The 24,640-nt window shown below is 36.6% G+C and overlaps 1 protein-coding gene across 1 annotated transcript; it reads left to right on the forward strand.

Moving 5' to 3' along the window:
- Nucleotides 1-1,439: 1,439 nt before the first annotated feature.
- Nucleotides 1,440-24,633, forward strand: LMAN1 (lectin, mannose binding 1). Its single transcript, XM_063453954.1, has 13 exons — nt 1,440-1,665; nt 7,195-7,349; nt 7,442-7,549; nt 11,457-11,518; nt 12,538-12,637; nt 13,754-13,877; nt 15,420-15,478; nt 17,200-17,332; nt 17,720-17,913; nt 17,997-18,067; nt 22,795-22,942; nt 23,881-23,999; nt 24,443-24,633. The coding sequence occupies exons 1-13, from the start codon at nt 1,485-1,487 to the stop codon at nt 24,477-24,479; spliced, it is 1,491 nt and encodes a 496-aa protein (XP_063310024.1). The 5' UTR covers nt 1,440-1,484; the 3' UTR covers nt 24,480-24,633.
- Nucleotides 24,634-24,640: the final 7 nt, after the last annotated feature.

Genomic DNA, 24,640 nt, shown 5'->3' on the forward strand with positions numbered 1-24,640 from the left:
CTGTAACTCGATATACAAAACTGGGACAGTGCAAAAATGAAACAATTTAATTAAATGTTACCTACAGAAATTCCTGAGCATAGGGAGCTTTAGGAAGGAAGGCAGTTTAGGAATCACTTATATAATAAAAACAAAAAGGGAATTGGGGCACGCCAGGAACATGCATTTTGCAGGAATTATGCTGCTGTAGAGACCAAAATGTATCCATAATACAGATTAAGTTACTGCGCACACATAAAAATACAGTTTTAAATTTTGTATGGCTACTTAAAATAATCTATCTCAGCAAACAAATATGGGGATTCAGTTCCACCACTCAGCCAGATTGTGTTAAGCCCACCATTACTTCACAGTACCCCAATATCAGTGGATCCTACACTAATTCCAACGTTTAAGACAAAGTTAAATAGTGCTAAATAGGCTAAAGTGTATTTTAATAATTTGTTGTAAGAGCATTATTAATAAATATAATGCAAAACTAATGTGATGAAAAAAACACAATACAAAAAAAATGCAATGTCAAAATTAAACAATTAAAGTGATAGTGCTTTGATGTATATACTCACAATGCGTATATCTCTTCTATACCAAATGTAGGATTCACTTTTAGTCTGTAATGTCCCTTTAAAAGATAACTGTATATTCTTTGTTACCCCATCTATTTAATATGCTTCGTTTTAGTGCATTTTCTATATAATAAATGTAAATTCCAGGCTGGAGTTTCTCATAATAAATGTGTAAGCTCAATTCTGAAATCCTAGGATAGCCAAACATAGAAACATAGAATGTGACTGCAGATATGAACCATTCGGTCCATCTAATCTGCCCAATTTTCTAAATACTTTCATTAGTCCCTGGCCTTATCTTATAGTTAGAATAGCTTTATGCCTATCCCACGCATGCTTAAACTCCTTTATGTGTTAACCTCTACCACTTCAGCTGGAAGGCTATTCCATGCTTCCACTACCCTCTCAGTAAAGTAATACTTCCTGATATTAGTTTTAAACCTTTGTCCCTCTAATTTAAGACTATGTCCTCTTGTTGTGGTAGTTTTCTTCTTTTAAATATGGTCTCCTCCTTTACTCTGTTGATTCCCTTTATGTATTTAAATGTTTCTATCATAAAACTTGTACTTTTACTTCCAGACATAAAACTACAACTCCCATGAACGTCCACAATCCACAGCTTAGTGCTCAACTTGACGAGGATCATGGAAGTTGTAGTACAATAAATCTAATCCAAATCCACACACTACAAGTGCATGAAGTAAAACTGCAGCGCACTTCTCACAGCGACCCCTTCAGGCCGGAGGATCGAACAACAGGAAATCACTACAAATTGTTACTTGGTTTACAGCTAAGCAACGGGGTGGTGGGGGGATGATGTTTTGACACGCCCCCTTGTGGGGCAGCCAACCAATCGCCGAGCGCCCTGTTGGCTGTGCAGGTTCTCTCTCGGTCAGAGCGACGTCAGCGGCAGCCAAGATGGCGATGTCCATAGAGTGGAAGCACTTGTGTGCTGTGTTCATTTTGCCATTATGTAGCCTGGTGGCGGGTGATGGCCAGCAGAGTGTCCCGCACCGTAGGTTCGAGTATAAATACAGCTTTAAGGGACCCTACCTGGTGCAGAGTGACGGCACGGTCCCCTTCTGGACTCACACTGGCAGTAAGTAGCACTCAGTGCTGGCAGGGCTGCATTGGGCTGGACATGCCCTCAGGCTATACATAACATCCAGGAGTAAGTCATCATATGCCACAATGATAACTAACACGGCCACTGCAGGGGAGTCTGAACAACTACAACTCCCAGGGTGCACAGCCAGGCTTGAGGATGGCTGAGCATTATGTGTAATGTAGTTCAGAAACATCTAGGGGGGTGCCAAGAGTAGCCATCACTGCTGGAACCCCCCCTGTTCTTCTTGTAACATTGACTGGTATATCTGTATCTGTACATTCACACACTTACCACAAAGTTTAATTCACATTATGGGCTACTTCCAACATCATCTTGTCCTATACTATATTATATGTATGGATGTGTGTCTACATATTTATCTATATTTTCACACCCTATTTCGTAGTTAATGAGCCTTTTGATTCGTTAAAGAGTGCTTTAAGGTAAATACAGTATAAATGAGATTTATGAAAACTAGGATGATTCAGACAAGGGGAGGGGAGGGGAGGGGGGGGGGGGCTGAATTGATTGAAATCCCAAACTAACTAGACAGTTTCTCTCAGTATAGTGAAGTGTAAGTAAGCTTGTCGTTCTGCAATGCAGTACATCAAATTATGTAGTATAATCCAGTACCTTTTTATGTTTATTCAGATACTGGTAACATGTTTTAGCAAAGAGCCGTATAGTGAACAAATACCATTCTGGATTTCCATTTCATTTTGTGGTTACTTTGCTAGTACACTTGGCAAATATTGGTGCTTGAGTCAAACCTTTTTTTTTTATTTTTTTTGGTTATTTTACATGGGACTCTCTCGTGGTAGCTAGTGGAATCATATTAGCCCCTCTTCGTTTGGGCAAGAAACTTTGAAGTGGTCCTTTTACATCTATTTTTCAGATAGAGGACAAGAGTTGTCAGAATTCTGTTTAAAACACAGTGCAAACATGTAAAAGGGGAGGAGTCATCAATGGAATGTACCTGCAGGTTCTAACAGTTTCCATGGTAACTGCCCTGCCATATTCTTTTAGTTTAGAACAGAATACTTTGAAAAACTTCCTCACTGAAATTATAACTTAAATAACTACAGCTATAGCAAAACTGCAGGTTTTTTTGCCATTAAATGTAAGGTGGCAGAATTGATAGGGCATAAGTAAAGGCATCTGAATGCCAGTGCATATCATTAAACATGTACCAGATTTTGAGGATCTCTCTGGATCTTCAGTCATCTATATGGTAAAGATTAAGAGTACAAAATTGACGAGGCTTATGGCATGCCACGAAAGAGACAAGATTGGCAGCATTGGGGTAAAAGAGCTTGATGTGGGTGGATGGATGACTTCCTACCGCCTTTCAACTGTCACTATCCAGCAGAATATTACTTGGGAGTATATTTAGATTTTTCCAAGTACCCAGATTTCTTTTAAAAAAATCACCTTGTTACAACATGCTGGCTGCCAGACAGCCGGTCCTGTTACTTTCCGGTTGTTTAGCTCAGTGCAGCTAAACTCAAGATGCAGTAATTGCTCAGATCACCTTGCAAATACTTCTTCTCGTTGAGCCAAATTGGGAAGTTTGGATTTGTAAGAATGGGAGAGGTCTTGCAAAGGTTTCAGACAAGATCTGCATCTTGTGCAAGCTGTTTTTAGGTATACCCCAATGGGGAAGAAAATGCAGAATAAATGCATGTGTGTTTTCATTGGGGTTATATCTACTAAACAGTGGTTTTCTTTTCTTCAACTGGCAGTAAACCTTGTAATTTTGGAAGGGGTGGAGGTGGGACTTTTGTAAGGCAGGAATTTGTAATACATTTTTTTTTTTTGGTCCCAATAATAGTTGGATAATTTTTGCAGCATAACTACTTTTGGCTTCTAGTTGGTTATGGTTGAGCACCATGAGAAATGCAATAAACAAATATCTGGGGTGTCAAAATTAGTCAGTGGAAAAAAGCCATCAAACTCTGTCATCTCTTTCCTTTTGTCAATGTTTCAACAAATAGACTATTACTCTGTATAAATCAAAATGAAACTAATTCACTAGAATACCCTGCCAGGTATGATATAGCGTTATAGTACGCCATTCTTTCTAATTTATTTATTTTTTTAAATTGTTAGATAAAAAAAAATAAAAAAATCTTGTTTTTGTTTTTTCATATAGTCATCGTGTTGTTCTTCTATTGGCTGTAGAGTGTAGTGCAGTTTTGTTTGACTGTGGGATTTTATTGACCTCCAGCAGATTATATTGACACGTAGTCATTTAGTTACCTTTCCTGATAACTGATAAGACTACTGTTAGGCTGATGTGTCAGTTTTTAGTGCAGCTGTGGTCTGTAATATCGCTAATGCCTCTAACACATTTTTGCCATGTATTGTGAAAGTGAGAATGGAACGGTTATAACTTTGCTGTAAATTTTCTATGAACATACACAGATCAGTGCAGTCTTAAATTCTGTTCCCCCACCTCATACATTTTTTAAGATTTTTTAATTTATTTTTTATTAATACATTTTCAAGATATCACTTCCTGATGATAGCTTTTTATCCTTTTAGCATATTTAGTGTTTTTGTTCAGTTATCTCGGATTCAGTACCCACTCTATCAGATGCACCTGCTCTTTAAAGCAGAAGTAATGTGAGGGAATGAGGAACTGCAACTTACAAAGAAGTCACAGTTTCAGTTTAACACAAATAGTACAGTTAAAAGACCTTTCCAAGCACCATAACCACTACAGATCACTGAAGTGGTTATGGTACCAGGAGTGACACTGCCCTATTTGACAGTCAGTGGTCAAACCACTTTAACAACTTACCTGGGTCGTCCCACAGGGCGCCTGCAGCTGTCTGGCTGTCAAATGTGTGGGTTTAACCCCTTAAGGGCCAAACCTCTGGAATAATAAAAGGGAATCCTGACACGTCACACATGTCATGTGTCCTTAAGGGGTTAAACCAGATGCTTACTTTATAACCTCTGCCTGCAGACTCTTCCACACACAGCATGATGACCTGGTCTGCACCATGGCCCACAACTCCTGACATGCCGTACAAAATACGTTTTCATCCATATATTTGCAAGCAGTTAGGTTAGCACAACGCATAGGTGAATTGTTATACTCCCTAAAATTACCAAATTATGTTACACATAACCAGTGCACTGTTAATGAGTTCAAGTTATTTTCCAAATTTTGTTTGTGAACATTGCAGTAAGAGACTTGATAGGATTAGCAGTGGTATGCACAAATAAAGCAAGTACACAACAGTTAGGAAGTGTAACATATTGCATATAAAACTAATGCCATTTGTCATTTAAAACCAAACCTCTCTCTACGTTGCTTATGTCCAACTTTGAACAGCACAGTATATCTTCCTTTTAGTCATCCTGCTATGTGGCTCCTGCAATTTTAGTCATGTGAAACATCTTGTCATCATCCCAATCTCGGTCAATTATATGGCATTTTATGCTGGAGTATAATTAACTCAAGTAAGCAGTGAATCAATGCCAATACAAACAGCAGATATAGCACATAAACGTTTGGGGATGTTTATTTAAACATTGTGTTTTTAGTTGTGATGCTACATGTGATTTCATAAGGGTGATATCTTTCTCTGTAGAACACCTGATTTCTTTGCTTCTGAAATAGACTAACAAGGAACTCTTCTTTTTAATCAGAATCTTGTATTTGTGTAAATTTTGTGTACAACTCCAGTGTCTGTAAATCTTTCAGGATAATACCCACAACTTACATTTTCACTAAAATTCCAACCAGTTATCCTATCATAAAACAAAGTATAGACCATTTTGTCATATGTATTTTTCTAATGCTTGACAAAAGGTGGAGCTACCATTTGTAAAGCTTATTAAAAGGGGTAAAAGCTGTCCCTGTGGACGGTCTTCTTGCGCACGCACCAGTAGCTGAGTAAGACTTTGCTGAAGAAAATGGTGGTGCCCACGAATGGCAGGTTAAGGTAAGTAAAACTACCTTTCTCTGCTCCATGGCCACCAGAATACAAGCTGAGCAGTCACCATATGGGGTTTTTGCTAAATATGCAAAGATCCCAGAAGTTGAAAGAGCTGCTTTGAACTCTAAAATTTAGTGAATTAAAGCGAAATGGCAAAATTCAAGTTTATGGCTTAAGCTGCTACTATAGCTGTGATGGAGAATTTCTCCAGATCAGCTATTTTACACTGTTTTGCTATTCAGTTTTTATTTTCTAAAATCCAGTGCTTTGTCCCCATTACCTGGTTCTCACACAGGATTTTTCATTACATTTAGAATTTTATACAATTGATCACAAATGGTGAAATTGGGGCTAAAATAGCTGTAGTGGAAAAGCTGTTGTCTCTAACTCGGCTATAGTCATAGCGTGGCTATTTAAAAACGTTTAATTACTCAAACCTGTTTGACACTATAATGTTCTCTGTATTTAGATTTATGATCCTCCACCCCTCCCCCTCGCAATCTAATTTATTTTTTAAAGGGGGCATTACTCCTGCTTGAAGTGCTCTGGATGCCTGTAGTGTCTCTTTAACCCCTTAAGGACACATGTCATGATTCCCTGTTATTCCAGAAGTTTGGTCCTTAAGGGGGCCTGTTTTGCAATTCAGATTTTATTTGCTAATATTTGTGAATAACCCTGACAGTGTGGTGCTTCCATGATGCTAATGATAGAAATATCCAAGTATATCAGCTGTCAGTTCAGAAAGGAATGTCCAGCTGCTTATCATAGGAGCAGCATCACCATTACATCCCTTCATAGTGGTTATGGTGCTAGTAGGCTGCGGGTGCCATTACCTAGTTCTGGGTAAAAACATTTTTTTTACCAAAAAGGAGGTCCTAAGGCCCATCTTCTGCTTGCTTTATTGCTAATGTGGAAGTTTCTTTTGTGCTGATTTGAATATAGACACAAACTGAGATTTCACAACTAACGGACAATACTTCTCATACAAAAAGGTCATCTGTCTGGAGAGAGAGCATTCTCTACTTTGCCCATTTCATAGACAGACTGGGTGAGTTATTTGGTTATGTCCTGTAACAATCTATTTCTAACCAGATACTCTTGTATAATAAGGTAAACATTAGGAATATAAATCATGACACCTCTTCAACAATAGTACAGTTTCTTCTATCATGAATGTGACTGTAATGTTAATGAAACACAAGCATGTTCAAAGAAGACAGTATCCCATGGGTTGTTCACGCTCTAGCACTGAATGCTTTGAGGCAATAAGTATTGTAATGTTCACCAACTTTACAGTCTCAGAGCTAGCAGTGATTTGAATATTACTTGTAAAAATCTAAGTTGTGACTCATTCCAATAACAGGAATTTTAATTAGACCTAACCATCCTGTTCGGGCCTACTTGCAGACAGGCTGGGTTATACCTGCTTGAGAAAACGTTCTAAAAATAAGTGATAGGGTTCTGTACACACATGCCCCCTTCTTATATTCGTTTTAATGTATAGCATTTATTTTTATGTGTAGCTATAATTATTGAGAAATGTTGTTTTGCTCTAATTTTCTCGATTTAGATGCCATTCCTGGTGCTGATCAAATTAGGATAACACCGTCCTTAAAAAGCCAGAAAGGAGCCGTTTGGACAAAAACTGCACCAAGCTTTGAGAACTGGGAAGTGGAAGTAACATTCCGAGTGACAGGACGGGGTAGAATAGGAGCTGATGGATTGGTATACCATATCATACTTTTTTACTTGTTCTATCCCAGAGCAGCTGCTTTCCATTTTCCTGATTTGTGATCTCTGTATTGTTTTGCATACAGGCCATTTGGTACACGACAAACCAAGGGTTGGATGGAAATGTATATGGAGCTGCAGATTCCTGGAATGGCCTGGGTGTTTTCTTTGATTCCTTTGACAACGATGGAAAGGTTTGTTTGGTTTGCTCCTGCACTTTGATACTTATTTGTACCTTGGAACAACTCTGATTAAACTAGTTTGTTTGCGCTGCACTTGGTGTAGAAACTGTTGATACAATTTCAGTTTTCTGTGCATGTTTGTGCACTCACTAAATACATAGTCGTCGTGCTTTTAGTATCAGGCACGGGGCCTTTATTAGGATTAATTTATTTAACAATTCTTATATAAATCCCTTATCCACAGAGCTTTACAGAGAATAACAAATTATACCGTTATAGAAAATAACATTTTTTAAAAATGGTAATTGAGCAGCAATATTGTTGGATTAATTAACTAGTTTACTGAACGTGGCAAATCACTGTCTTTCCATATATTCTGCATCTTACATATTCGATTCTCACAGCTTATTTTGAGGACAAGGATAAGTTAAACTGTATGCTGTGAAGGCGCACTCAATTTATACATAATCTCTCATTTGGTGGTAGTTTGAAATAAAATACAATTAAACGGCTTTAGTGTGATATTTCTAATGTCCTTGCATTTCCAGCAGATCATACTACAGAACATCTCAATCACTCAAGGTTGTGTTATTATATTTCCTTATCATTGGCTTCTAATAGTGAATATTACATTCTTTGCAGGGACATGGGTAGGCATGTTTAAGGTGTACTGCCATGGTAATATATTATACTTCCAAATTATTGTCAAATGCTTTGAGAACAAAATAGATGTCAGATTTCATGCATAACATCTGATATTTGTCACATATTACTTGTCTGAATTTTTACTTAAATGTGATGTTAAAGTTCCATTGACATTGCTGTGAGTTATTTAATCATCCGTATCTACTCAATTATGCATCTATCTGTGTAGGCCTCACTCTTTTCAGAATTGGCTCAAGGGTAATTCCATGTCAAATAAACAAAATAGTTCTTTCTGCCACTCTTCGTAAAGAAAACCGAAATAGTTTAATTAAAAAAAACAAAAAACTCCTGTGATATAAGCAGGTTTTGTTGCAAGAATGGCATAAAAATGTATTCTCATGGCCTTTTTGATTGTCCATAACTGACTCCCTTTTATATCCCTTTATGGCAACCAAACAGCACTTAAATACCTAGGGATTAAAATCCCCCAAACATCTCTCTCCTTTACAAATAGGAACATCCTTCTCATAGTCATATCTTTAAAAAAAAAAAAAAAAGAGCCATTTCAAAAATTACCTCTCTCATACATACAAATAATCTATATAACTCGATTAGCTTCCTGAAGCTGCTATACCCCTTACAGGTACTTCATCCCTCCTTTCCAAAAAAAACCAATGCCTTCTGAACAATAAAATGAAGACATTTCTTTAGCAAGGGTCGAGGGCTATACTTAGTTTGACTAAACTTAATAATAAGACCAATGAGGGGACTTAACCCTTCCAAACGTTAAGGAATATAGCTTGGCCGCTGAACTCCAGCACGTACAAAGCAAATATTTTTAGATCTGCCCTTGGAGTCCTTTCTGGTGCTGTCTGACTTCCACCATAGGCCACATAACCTTGTTTCGGATGGTCCTCTCAAATACTCCAGAAGCTGTCCTTCTGAGGGCTTGGAGATGATCTTATTAACATAAGGTGTGAATACAGTTCTTTTGTGTACTTCAGCAGCCAAAAATGTCTCCCCCTTCAAAGAATTTGGAGCGTTTCCCAGGCCTTCCATTACCATGGTTTGCATACTTCTAGGTATGACATTATTTCCAAACATCAACACAACACTTGATGCCTGTTGACTGGGATAACCCCCTGTACACTCTTATGTACCTCTAATAAAGCTTTTAACTTCATCTTAAACAGAGTCTTATGGTACAAACCAGATTGGATCACGACCCAAACAAGCTTGGGGAAGTGGAAGTCACATTTTCCTGATATAAATCCAGAATACCTCCCTATTGCATACTACACCCAGAGTCAACTATTTCCCAGGGTCTCCAATTGAGTCATGTTCCTAAACAATGCACATTGCGCCTATTATTCCCCTCCCTGCCTCCATCTAATGGCTAGAAGGGATTCAGCAACTTGTTTCAAATGCACACATACATATGCAGACCTATATCACTGCCTGTGTGAGTGTACCCTGATAAAGTACTTTTGAAGGGAACTAAAACAGTACCTAGAAACTCATAGCATGCCCTCTTTCCCAGGTATTCCTATACCTCACAAATGATTCTTAAAGGGACTCCATGGTCACTAAAATAACTTAAGCTTAATGTAGCAGTTTTTGTATATAGATCATGCCCCTGCATGATTTAATTACATACAGGAGGCTCCTGCAGGCTCTGGCAAGCTGTTTACAGCGCTGGAGGTAAGAAATTACAATTTAAACAGAATTTTCAATAAAGGAAGTCTAAACATTAGGATTACTCTTTACAGGAAGTAAAGATGAGTAACGAGAGTAATGGTAATGAGAGAGGCTGTGTAAGTCACATGCAGGGATGTGTGTCTAGGGCTGCGTAAACAAAGTGGTCTAACTCCTAAATTGAGCAGTTTGACTGGAGGGGCATGATCTATACACCAGAACTGCTTCATTAAGTTAAATTTGTTTTGGTGACTACAGTGTCTCTTTAACTATAAAAGGGGCAGTGGGACATAAGACTATACTTCAGATATGGAACCAGCTGTGTGCACCACCTTTTGCACTTATTTTTAACCAAACACCCTTGTCTATTGAAAATTGATTGGCTGAGCAATTTAACTAATAAAGAAACCCTAAGCAAAACATTCTTCCAGACATTGAACTCTTACATCCTTACTCTGGGCAGTTCTTTCCAGTATAGAATCAAGGCAACCCTGGAGTAAACGTTGCAGAGGTGATCACGGGTTGTGACCCTTTACAAAATATATAGAAGTCGCAGCCATTGAGCAATGTGGCATATTTGTATGGCGGCAAGGAAAGAGTTAAATTGCCTTGTCATGGATACACAGAATCCAAGCAAGTTTTATAATATTGGCTGTTGGGCAGTTAGGAAGCTGGGGAGAAGTGATGACTGCTGTTGCTGGGCCTGGAGCTGGCCTGGGATTAGGTGAAGGTCACGTGTGAAAAGTACAGGAAGCTGGAAAAAGAGAAAAAAAAAATGCAGCCGTGCGAGTGCAATCCTGTCCACGGTTACTGAGGCAGCAGGAGCCCCAAGATTGAGACATGCCCATCACACGAGGTTATCCCAAACCCCACGATTAAAACATGCCTATTACACAAGAGGTCATGGCTCCTCCAAACTTTTCTAGTCACAATGCAAATGCTTTTCTTCCTCGAGGGGAGCAAGGGGATGGAACGCGTAGTTGGCTGGATCGAGATGTGATTTATTGTTATATGATTAGAATTCCTTTTTGAAATTGTTCAACATTCGGAATATAAAAAAAAATCACAAACATTGCGCACCAGGATCTTTCCTAACTTTTCATACTGATAAATATCTGACATTTAAAAAAAAAAAAGCACATTTCCAAGGGTTACAAAAGTTATACTTGGAGTATATTGTAGGTTGACTGAACATTTATTATTTTTAAGCAATGCTGAGTACTTGTCGATACAAATTGTTACTTTCTGGCTAGCTTCTGCACCGATGTTGGTGTTCGTCCTGTAGCCATCATGAGCTCCAATGTTGAGCGTTCTTAGGATGTGCTCTTATTTCTGTTCTGGTTGACCTAAAATTTTAAATTCACATTGAATTCCAATTTAAACATTTGTTTACAAATCCTAGAGGAAGCTGATAAAATGTTTTTCGTGGTAGTGCTTCGTTACTTAAAGGTGTAACTAATTGTGGGATTATGTGTTAAAATCTTTTAATGTTTTAAACATGCTTGAACAGTCACCTTGTAAACTAGATAATTGTTTTGCATAAGAAGACAGAATTTGATGTGGTTATTTTTCTTTGTAGAAAAACAATCCTACAATCTTGATTGTGGGCAACAATGGCAAACTTCTTTATGATCATCAAAAGTAAGTGTTTGTTTGCTCTGGCTATCCATGTAAAATTATAGTTGATATCTCTTGCATTATAAGATGTAATATTTTGTAATTTCAGGAAAAGTAAAATTCATTAACAACTTTAAAAGCATAATTTAGTAATAGAATGACATGCCAGGTGTAGGTGAAAGGAAAACTTCTACCACCAGAATCATTACCATCCAGCTGTGGTGGTTGTGGTGCCAGTCCTTTGGCACCTTTCCAGAGTAATCTGTAAAACCATTTTAGATAAGTTTTTTTCCCCCCTTCTTCAAGTTGCCTTGGTCCCACACTTGAGGTCTTCTCCTCTTGCAAGGAGAATGCTGGAACAAGCAGAACTCGGGTAAATTATCCATCACTTTTAAAATGGTTTTATAAATCATTCTGGCACTCTTGGCACCATAACCACTACAGTGTATTGTACATTGGTTTATCTAAAGCTGGTACAGTATAGTTCAAGATGTTTGTATGCAGGGTAAATTGCCTGATTAACATCACTCTTTTTAGTATTTACATAATACAATCTAGAAATCCACTGGGAAATTGGGAAGGTTGTTCATGTTGTAATTTCAAGTTGAGCAAGGCCTTTCCGTTGTCCTTACTTATTTATTTAACTCAGATGTGTCAAACTGCGGTCCCCCCAATATTTTGTATTTTATTATAATATTAGCAATATAACCTCTACAGGTTGCTATACAGCTTGTATTGCTAAGAGTCTACTGGCACCTTCTCCTAGTTTTAACGCTGAACTGTTTAGGAACATGTAATAAACCTGGCTTCCTTCTGACACCCAGACGCAATCCCCCTCCTTAGCCGCCTTGATAATTATATATTAAAAAAACGGAATTGTTTACATTTTGCTAAGAACCTGTCTTTATGTTGTCTGTTCTCTCAATTTGAAATATCAAGGCATCAGTTTAAAAAATAATGTATTTATTTTAAATATAGGTTTGTTTGGCTGTTTTTGCTGATAATAATTGTGGAGTTTTGCATTTTTATCTTTTTCTTTTTAGTGATGGCGCCTCGCAAGCACTTTCATATTGTCAGAGAGATTTCCGTAACAAGCCATACCCAGTCCGAGCAAAGATTACATACTATCAAAAGACCTTAACAGTAAGTAATGTTAGTCAAATGATGGCATTACTAACCAATGCATAGTTAAGACGTTTTTTTCACTAAACCTTAGAATTCCAGCTTCTGTAGACTACATCTGCCTGAGAATCCTAGTCTGCTTAAGTTGTAGTTTGAAAGATTTGGAATCACAACTTGTTAAACAAACACCCATTGACATATTATTTTGAAAATTGTCTTACTGATACCTATCAATGAAATGGACATTAAGGGGTAATGTTGATCCTTTAGCATGGTGTCTACAACTGTGATTTTTCTGGATTTGTATTCAAAATACACCATCCATGGTTTATAGGGCAAGTTTTTTTTTGTTTTTTTTTTAAGCCTCCTTAATGCAGCTTTTTAGTTTTAACATATCAGTATATATATATTTTTTTTTTGTATTGGTCTTTTTCAAAGCCGGTCCTTCGAAAGTAAATGGTTTAATGGGACACTATAGTCACTAGTACAACTACAACTTAATGTAGTTGTGATGTCTGAAACTTGCAAGCTTGTTAATGTAAACACTGCCTTTTCAAAGAATAGGAACACCTCTAGTGGAAACTCCACTGACGGCCACCAGAGGTGCTTCCTGGGTAAGTGTTGTACTGTATGCAGCACTGCTGTTCGGCGTGGAGATGCTCCCAACAAAGATGCGTTGATTCAAGGCATTTCTATGAGGAGATGCTGATTGGCTAGGGTGATGTTTAGCCCTGCCCCTCCTTGGCTGAGATCATCAATCAAAAAGGCAGATCGGGTGCGAGGCCAGCACCGGTGGACACACCGCACTGGAAATAAGGTAAGTTTTCTTATTATTTAAGGGTGGCAAAGGTTGGGCCAGTGACCCTACATGTGTTTTTAACACTATAGGGCCAGGAATACAAGTTTGTGTTCCTGACCCTATAGTGTTCCTTTAAGCCTGAGGGGAATATAAGTCCATTTCTTCATGTGAACCTAGATATAAATTTTGGCAGCAGATCGTTACTACACTTTTGGACTCCTGATGTATTATCTATTCAGCTAATAAGAATTCTCTAAAGACTACTGGGACATGTTTTTCTTAGTATTGTTTTCGATTTGATTGTACTTTTCGATTAATTCCTTTTTCTTTACTTTTAGATCATGATAAACAATGGATTCACACCAGACAAAGATGACTATGAGTTTTGTGCCAAAGTAGACAACATGGTTCTTCCACCTCAAGGTTTTTTTGGCATTTCTGCTGCAACTGGAGGCCTGGCAGGTTATTGTCCTTTTTTGTGACTTGTAAATATACCATAATCTAACTCTAGTAGATCAAAGCACTGTGCTCACCATCAAAAATTAAAATGATTACATTTTAAGAGAAACTCTAAGAAAAGCATCTTCTAGTTTACATACATATACTGTATTAAATATATATATATTTTTTTTAACTAGGACACAAAACAAACATTTTAGGTATCGCTGTTGTTATTAATGTGAGCATGCCCCAGTTAGGATGGCTTCTAAAATATATGAACATATTCTATATTCTAATTGGAAAAGTGTGAGGGCATTTTACATTTTTTATTTATTTTTAAGTTTAAAATAAAATCTTATGCTTTAAAGCCTTTTTACACTATTGACTCTTGCTCTATTGAGTGGGATTTATTTAGTCCTGTGGTCAAAAGCACTGTCTATCAGAACAAAACTGTACAGTGATTCAAGTGCTAGTGTGTGTTCACATATCCTGATATCATATGCAAGCCTGTGAATCTCAAAAACTGTTCTTGAACGTGTTGAGACTTTGGATTGTGCATGATTCTAGCAGATAAGTTCTACATCTGACTACAGAGGATTTAAAGATGGCTGCCCACACTGAGCAAGTGTAAGGCAGGAGCTTTACCTGAAAGTTAACTTTTATATTTACATTACAAAATAATGCAAAACAATGGTATATCGCGTACAAACTTTTATTTTCAATAAAAGCAAAACATTACACTTTCTATTAAAGAAATTCTTCATTGCCTGAAACTAAATGTTTTAAAAATCACTATTTAGTAGATATACTCCCAACGAAAACATGCATTTATGTATTTTTTTTTTATTGGGAGTAAATTTAGAAACCGCTTGCAAAAGTTGCTGACCTATTGTCTGCAACCTTTACAAGCCCTCCTCCTTTCCCCAAGCACATAATGAAATACTTCAGTCATTGCGAGATGTCTGTCCTGGAGTTTTGAGTATACACCTGATCACAACTCATTGACAAGGCGCAAAGGTATGCGCATGCTAGCACAGTAAGCCTGCCACTTCCATTTGCACTGTGGAGGTAATCGAAATGGAAGAAAACCTCCTTGGCGTTCTGATTGACAGCTAGCAAGTTGTTTTGTTTTCTGCCCACAATTATAAACGTGCCAATTTCTATAGAAATCAGCACTTTTATTAAGTATTACAAATGTGACAGTCTGAACACATAAAGCACTGCAGGATGTCCCTTATATGTGCGATGTTTTCCTCTAAACATAGATTATACGTTTAAAACAGACCTTACAGTGGAACTCTAATGCCATTCTTCTTTAGTGATCACTTGTGTGTGACATTTTGCTGTTTTTATTATTGCTTTTGTTATTATCTATAAATTTCAAGCATATTCTCAGTGCTGTTTTATTATTGCTTTTGTTATTATCTATAAAGTTCAAGCATATTTGTCAGCACTGTACAATGGGTGGACAAGACGAAAGGCAGCGTTACCAAATTAGGATGAAATGAAAAGGACGAGATGGTTTGCTTGTAGTAAGCGTAATGTTTCTTGATTTTATTCCAGATGATCATGATGTGTTATCTTTTTTGACTTTTCAATTGACTGAACCTGGAAAAGAAGTGGTAAGTAACTGCCCACGTTGTTTTTTTGTTTTTGTTTTTAGTATAACTGATGCATTGTTCTTTGTGGTCTTATTGTTGGACCGCTCCATGTTAAAGGATCACTATAGGGTCAGAAACACAAACATGTATTCCTGACCGTATAGTGTTAAAACCACCATCAAGCCTCCCTGGGCCCCTCATGCCTCCATAAATATAGCAAAATCTTACTGTATTCAAGCCTGAAGCTGTAACTCTGCATGCTGTTTGACTCAGAAAAACAAGCAGTCTGCTGACATCATCAGAAGTGGTAGCCTGAACCAATCACAGTGCTTCCTCATTGGATTGGCTGAGACTGTCAAGGAGGCAGATCAGGGGCAGAGCCAGCATAATTCAAACACGGCTGTAATGTAAACAGTGCATTTTCTCTGAAAAGACCGTGTTTACTGCAAAAAACCTGAAGGTAATGATTCTACTCACCAGAATAAATTCAATAAGCTGTAGTTGTTCTGGTGACTATAGTGTCCCTTTAATGTTTAACCCCTTAAGGACCAAACTTCTGGAATAAAAGGGAATCATGACATGTCACACATGTCATGTGTCCTTAAGGGGTTAAAGGGCTATTCCAATAATCATAACACTACATCCCGCCAAGAGTAACATGGCCAAGATCAATGGTAATGAGGCAAACTGTTTAGTGGCTCCCTGGTGGTGTGGTCTGACAAGCTTCTGGCTTCAGCACAGTTGCAAAGCCACAGCCATCCCCATTTATTGGCTGAGTGCGTCAGCTGACTGTTCTCAGCCAATGACGGGCATTCTGTGTAATGAAAGATGCACAGATCTTCAGTTCTGACCTGGCTGATGATCAATGATGGTAGTTACACCTCCGACAGTATTATAGGGGATAAACTCCATATGAAGAGCTTTTCATACTAAAACACAGCACATACAGACTCCAGACACCCTGACCTCTTTAAATCATTGCAATCTGACAATTTGGTCCATAGAACCCATGAAGAATGATTTCATTCTGTTTGGTAGTAGGACTCTTAAAGAACAGGTTATTATTGACTGTCTTTGTTCCATAAGGGATTCATTAACCTACTGTTTTATGATTGTTGGCGAAGAAAATTATCTTAAACTGTACTTAAAATAAACTGCCCGCCCCCCATGTAAAAGATGATTTTGCCTTCCTCTTGAATATGTATGTAAACCTTACAGGGTGCTCTTTATTTATTGTGAACATTTTAGGTACCTTTTAATTGCAGTGTATTTTTAAATAACCATTTTTACATTTTATTTTTTATTTTTTTTTAAGAGATGTAAGCATGCCATAATCTGAATGACAAATTGTCAAAATGGTAGTAGATATCTGGCATAGCTTTCTAGTTGAAGCTGTGAAGTCAGATTTAAGGAATAATTGTTTTCTATGTACATAATCTTATGTACATAATCTAATACTTATCAGATAAGCTTCTAAGATTTTATTGTGGGCAAACAAGACAGACAAGTTATTACATAAAACCTAATTTATGGTGGCAATATAACATGTATATGTATGTATTGCTGGGTAAATGGTTTTACATAAAATAAAAAACTTTTTTTAAAGTGTTAGCGAGACATTATTCCCACGTGGCAGATCTTATGGGCTAGCATCTTTCTGCAAGCCCTTCTTGTAACGTTTGTATTTGAAGGTGGAAACAATAAATGGTGTCTGAAAATCTAATAGTTGTGTGTGAATCCAGCCCCCACAAGGCGGAGAGATCCCAAGAGAAGAACAAGATAAGTACCAAGAAGAGTTTGACAACTTTCAACAAGAGCTGGATAAGAGGAAAGAGGATTTCCAAAAAGACCACCCAGAGGCACAGGAACACCCAGGCATGTGCCAGCAAACCTTCTTATTAACCTTTCAGTGTTGCTACATTGCTGCTTTTAGCACTGCTCATTTCAAAGAGTTGAGAAACAAGTTTCTAATTTAAATGAAAATAATATTTAGTGCACTTTTAGTGTGACCGTAACCCCCCAGTCCAACAGAACACTGTAAGCATTATTCTAGTTTATTCATACAGTAGTGTTTACCTTGTTTTATATAATCAGCGAGTGGGAGGTATAGAATCCCAGATTTTGGAATGTGTTTGCAGACAGAACAGGTTATGATGCAATAAACTTGGCTGTGCTGCAGTGAGAATGTTCTGTCAATAAAGGACAGCATTTTCTTATGGTGCACATTTTTTTTGTGTTTAATTGTTATTTAATTATCTATAGTGGACGATATGTTTGAGTCTGTAAATGACCGTGAACTAAGACAGATTTTTGAAGGCCAGAACCGCATCCACCTTGAAATCAAGCAGCTGAACCGACAGTTGAATATGATTTTGGACGAGCAGCGAAGATATGTTAGTGCCGTGACTGATGACATTGCCAAGAGAGGAGGAAGTGGCCCTGGGCAACATGAACAGGTTGGAAAATAAACAAAACAGTGCTGTTTGCACTACAGGTCTTGTAGAGTCGCTCTAAACTGCATATTTCATTTCACTTCCAGATTTCCCAACAGGAACTTGATTCGCTGGTCAATGCTCAGAGAGACATTTTAAAGCAAGTTGGTGAAATGAGGTAAGTAGCAATGAGTATATTCTCTCAAATCATATGTTCTTCCTATAGTAAATAAAATAAATAAATTATAGCAACCCTGTATTGGCGAGCTTTGTGCCAATAGATCTTATTTGAAGAAGTGTCACTTATTTTATTATATCTTTTTATTTTATTTTTTGTTAAAATATTACTAGAAAGTTTGCAGTTTACATCGGATTGCCACCAGCACTGCACTTTTAGGTGTTGCCATATGCCATTGGGCACATAGCTTGTGTGTTGTTGGTATAAACATTGTGAAAACAATAATACATTTGGTGACCGTAATCTTTTTAGCCACAACTGGGATTGTAACCTCTTGAACTGTATACTTACCATTTTTTTTTTTTTTTTTGCCATCTAATTGTACATCGTATTTGATAGGTTATAACTTGGCATCCTATTATAAACCTGGAGTTTACCTTATCAACTTGAAAGATTAAAAAAAGTTTACAGTTTCCTTTGTAATTAATGAGGTCTTGTGTTAGCACCTCATGGTTTTCACTGGACAGATCCTCAGCTCACATTTTGTATGTTTGTAGAACTGTGTTTTTTCTATTGCTGTTTCACCATACTCAAACGGTACAGTGCTACGGAATACGTTGGCACTTAATTAGGAATATTTCTAATGTAATACAATTTTAAACTAGTAGGACCGCTTGGATCTTCTGTCCCATTTACTACAGAGTTGATTTAATTTTACAATACAACATGCATTGGTAGAACATGTAATAAGGGCAAAACACTGCAAATTTTTGATTTATAGAATATTTAGGAATTCTTGCTAATTAAATGTAGGCCCTTGAAATGATTGCAAGCATTACGTAGATGCTAGACAATTATTACTTTCCCAGTACTTTCAGTGATTCAGCTTGTGGATCAGACTCTGCAAATAATATGAATTGATTAGAACTGCTTTCATTTTAAATAGGAGGGAATGAGGTTGGTTCACTAAACAGAATGATGTGAATAAGCAATCAAGTGGCAAAATGTGACGCTAAAGTAGCTCCGTTGGAGATTCATTTCCAACTCTGTTAACTATGAAATGTAGGATTTGTAATGAGCAAGTTCTCTCTTTTTGGTGGAGCTTTAGTGTTTCTTTGTAGGGCTGTTTTTCTATAAGATGAGGCTGGTCCTGATCATATATACTGGACAATGCTCTAAGTAGGTCAGCTGTTGCCTGAAGATTATGGTAGCTTTTTTTTTTTTTTTCCTGGGAATCTTCTGCTTTAATATACTTCACAAATCTTTATTCCAAAGACCGCAAATTAGATTTACCAGTTAAAGTCTCTAGCCTTGGTCTTATTTAATATTTGTTATGCGTTCACTTAAACTCTTCTTAATATGCTCTGCTTAGATTAAAGAAGAATTTCAGCATCTTCTCTGAAATGAGCAGTCCTTCACATGTTTATTGTTGCTCATATGATTTATTGTCACTTATCCTTCCTTAGAGCAATAAGTAATTTTCTTGTGCAGATTTATGGATTTCTTTACTAATCTTCCGATTTATGAGCTGCCAGTTTTGATATGTTCTTTAAGATTTAAGAATAACCATTAATATTTCTGATTTTGTTTTGTTCTTTATACGTGTTATGCTGTTTAACTATATTCTTTCTGTGTTTATTGTTTTGTAACAAATGTGCCTGCTTTGTTTATTTTAAACATTGTATTGATAAAAAAAAAATCTTTGTCTGCATGAGCCTTCCTTTCTCTTTTTATTAACTGAGAAACAAAAATAGGAATTTTGATTGAACACCAAAAACAATACATTTTCAATAATGCTGCAGTGGAAATGACCTAAATTTATTCAAAATACACAAAATGGAAAGTGAGCGCACGCACACAGCAGACCACTGTAGATATTTAAAGATTGCTTAAAATTTCCCATCTTTAGTGAAAACAGATATTTGGTAGCTGAAAATGGACCATACTGTGTAAAGCCTGCAACAGTATCATGTTACCTTAGTAATGGTGGATTCTAACTGAATTGTAACACAGCAGATACGCCCTCTGATGTTCCTGATTTTGTGAGTTGTGAGTCTGGAACATTTAAACTTCTTTAACATATTCCAGATGAACTAAATCCATTAGGGAATTGATAATTATATATTTTCGATTCTTATTTATTTTGTACAAATTCTTTTTAGATCTTCTTTCACTTTAGCACTGCGAGTCAAAATCATTTTATTAGTCCACTTATTAAACACAGTATACTTGTTGTATATATTAAAAGAGCTGAAATACCTGCCACTGTAGTCAGCACTAAATATAATGTCTAGGGAAATGTTTTAGAAACATCAGTACCATTGTGGGTGCCCAGAATAAAGATCACATAATAGTAATTAAAGTTGACTCCAACCTCATGCAGCCCTCAGTGGGTTAATTTGACTAGTGAGCCCAAATAAATAAAACCCATCCTGCATGCTTGTAATGGTTGCCTAATAATAGTCAGTGAATCTGATTAGGGTACAGACCATGTTTAATAGTTCCACAAATGCAGCATTGTATGTTTTAAGCCTTCTCTCCTGTGCACACAGGTTATTTACAGTGTTGTCTGGAAAATAATTTGCTTTGTTTAGCAAGGCAACCAAATTGTACAATGACTTCTAAATATTCAGTAGATCCTTAAATAGAGCATTTTGGTATTTATTTATTTTTTAATTATTATTAAGGAGAAGAATAAGCTTTTAAGAAGCAAACTGTTTCTAGGGTTATTTTCCATTGTGTCCTTAGCCAGACGTAAAAAAGGGATTAAATTGCACATGATGATAAATATTCTCGTTGTAGTCTTTAATCCTCTTTACAACAAGAAAGACGCATCACAGTGCTGGGAAAATGATACAAGCATATTGATTAAGGTGCATGTTTGTGTTCTTATCTGATCACTTTACTGATCCCTGTTAGAGGCCTGGTTTCTAACCTTCCTCTGGGTTTTTATTTGATTTTGTGTTTTTCTTCTATTGGGATAACAGAATGAAAACACACAAAAAATATTTCAGCCTCGCAACAGCACATATGGAGGGAAGAGTTTGGTCTTATGTTTCAATGTAATCTTGAACCTTAGCTTGAAGCTCTCCTTATCCTTAAGCCTCTTCATTTCTTGCACAACTGCATTAATTTCTTTTGGAGAGCTTTGCACATCTCGAGAGGCTAGGGCTATATAGGTTTTCTGTAAAACGAAAGGAACATTTATATCAACTTTCGAAACAAACATAAAATATAAATCAGAACATGTCCTATCACTGTATTACGCATATATATATATATTTATAAAAAGGGGTATTTAGAACATTACTTATTACCTTAACACACGCCTCACAGTTATATATTCTCTATACACATTCCCCTTCACAATCCTGGGTTATACTCTGTTTTTGTTTTGCTTTGTTATTAACGTAAAGTCTATATTTGTTATTATTAAAAATAGAGGATGGCATTATTTTACCTTGAACATGAAAGCATTTCTTTTTATTTTATTTTTTTATAATTTTATTTAAATTTTCGTAGAGCTAGGGTTAGGCTATACACATGGAGAGAAGCACAGCGTTTCTCATTCACTAGTGAGCAGAATTAGTGGCTGCTCTACTGGAGTATGGCTTTACTCAATCTGACATTGTGACTTTCCTCAATCTATTAGTGATGGATTTCACTCTCTCTATATTTGCATTTATGTACATGGTTTTTAGTAAATACACTCGTAAAGAGTATAGTGGTACCATGAATCTAGGATGAAATTAAAGGAACACTGTGACTTTAGCATTATTTTAATTATTGTCATTTTAGTGTTAGTGTTATTTAGGAGATTTAGTTTACTAAATCTTTGTGTATTAAAAAGTAAAATCCATAAAACTTGCATGTAATCCAGTACCAAGACAGCCTCCACTCTGCAGCCTTATCTGCCTAGTGTGAGATCAGCAATATTTGGTTCACTCAAATCCATTTAGAAACATTGCGGGCTACAATGTATTATGTAATATTTTCGGCCTTACTCTGCCAATCCAGTGCTTCTCTTAGAGAAGCATTAGCCACATTTAACATCATCTTGCACAGCCCAAACATGAAGATGGGCAAAAGTTGAATATTTTACAGAGAAAGTTTTCCCAACGCCAGTAATCTTGTTGAAATTGAACCTTTCTATCTAAAATGTTGCTCATGTAGGACCTACTGTCTCATCAAATAGGTTTCACAAAATAACAGATGACACCATTTTAGACATCACCATTTATTTGCTGAACATAAAATTTTAAAACAAATACGGTAGAAACCTTTTTGCAAAAATAGCATGTTTTGGGGAGAAAAATCTAAACTGTTGTCACATCTTGGCTATTTCTACCTATATTTTGCAGTTATATACAATTTTTTGTTTAGTGAATGCACTGTATTGTGGGGATATAAGTGGTTGTTTATCACGCAATGCATAATCTGTGTAGATATATTTATTATTAAAATTTTGTTTGAAATTTGATGGACCAATTATGAGGTGTGTAAAATAAATAAATAAATAAAAAATAAACACCTGCAGTATCCAGAAGAATTACAAAAATATGTGCATTTCCAAAAAATAGGGCACTGCTCCAGAATTGTGGAAGAGATAATTTTTTTATTTCTAACAATACGACACTTTAAGTTTTGCTATTCATGATGCATTTAGCACAAGTAATATTTTCTAAATATTTATTTGCTGAGTAATTTCACTAAATGTCTGTTTGCAGAAATTCAATGACTGAAACCTTACGTCTTGCTGGGGGAAATCAACACTTGGGCTCTGCTGCTTACGAGACCACACAGCACTTCAATGACATAAAAGAGCATCTTCATGTAGTGAAAAGAGACATTGAGCATCTTGTGCAGAAAAACCTGGTAATGTATATTACATGCGCATCTATCCCATGAGAGGCAATAGATCTGAAAGCAACTTTGTCAACAAAGTTATAGTAATGTTAGCTGCTGCAAGCACAACCTTTGTGTATTTTAATTCCCCCTTGTTCAAGGAGACCCTTTTATTTATTTTTTTATTTTTTATTATTTTTTTAGATTTGTCATTTTTAAGCCAGGCTACTACTGATTTCAATTAAATCTGAACGCTTCTTCCTCCAGCCCATATAATGCCAATTTTGCAGTAGAGAACTGATCACACATACATTGGTAAACTGTAATAACAAAGATGGTTGTAGAATTTTACATACTTATTCCTCCAGGGCTCACCCTACTCATTGATACAAAACATGTATTTATTCTTCGCTTTAGTGCATAAATGTGTGTGTGTTCCACTCCAACTATTATCCTACAATTACTAGAATATTTTATACATTTGTATATGCATTATACATTTTAAGGGACATATAATCGGCTTGCCAAAATGTTAACTCTGTACATTCCTCTCCACCCCTCCATACTGACCCTCACTACAGAAAAGCTTGTTGCCTGCTGTCAAAAATTCCTTCACCTCCAGATACACCATCCTGATCTCCAGAGCCAACAATTCAATAGTTTTGCTGTCACAAATCACCATCCCGCCCCTACCACCTGTACTCCCAACTGTGCAGCTGTATGTAATCTTAAATATTTGCCTCACAAGCAGCATCATATTTGCATATTCCCCATGATCTCTGGTCATTACTTCAAATACCATCTGCAACCTTATGTACTTGTTTTGTTTCTCTATTGCACAGTGTTGCAGAATATGTTGGTGCTATACAGTAATTTTTCAACTCTACTATAGATTGTAAGCTCACAAAATAATAATTGATATAGCTGTAAACTAACTTTTTTGTTTTGTTTTGTTTCTATCCTAATAGCCTCATGAAAAACAGAAATGTCCCGATTTGCCTGCCTTTCCCTCTTGTTTATCTACAACACATTTCTTTATTTTTGTAACGGTGCAAACAGTGTTATTCTTTGGTTATATTGTGTATAGGTAAGTTAAAGTACAATGTTACAGAATGTTAATTTGCCAAATGACAATGGCTAAAAATGTTCCCATTGGGGAAATATAAACGTATGAAGCCATTTGATTTGATTCAGTTTCTGAATATAGCTTTTTATAGTGATATTTTCCCCTAAAAATGTTTTGGATAATTGAAAATGGCATGTAGGGTGTTTTATAAATTCCATGTACACAAATGCAGCTAGTGTGTGTGTGTGTGTGTGTGTGTGTGTATCTATATGAAGCGGATGCCAACGTCTTTGAGTTTAAGTGCAACGTTGCCCCGTTGCCCCCCCGGATCCGCCACTGGCTACTGCTGGGACAGTGTGGAGAGGCAGAATGAGCCAGTGCTTGCAATGGGTGCTGAAGGGACCAGAATGGACAACTTTTGGCATTGGAGAATTTTTATTTGTTTTTCTATTTTTGTATTTCAGAACTAAACAAGAAGCGGCAGCAAAGAAGTTCTTTTGATGATTAGTTTAATTGTGTGTATTTGTACTTCATGATGCACACAGAGCATGTCTGTACAGGAGGAACTTTTTTAGTACCAAATGGCTTCATTAGTTTAAATTATTGAATTTCTTGGAACTGAAATAAAACTTTTGTTAATGGATGGCAACAAAAATGGGGTG

Source organism: Pelobates fuscus, chromosome 5, assembly GCF_036172605.1.
Source record: "Pelobates fuscus isolate aPelFus1 chromosome 5, aPelFus1.pri, whole genome shotgun sequence".
Lineage (NCBI taxonomy): Eukaryota > Metazoa > Chordata > Amphibia > Anura > Pelobatidae > Pelobates > Pelobates fuscus.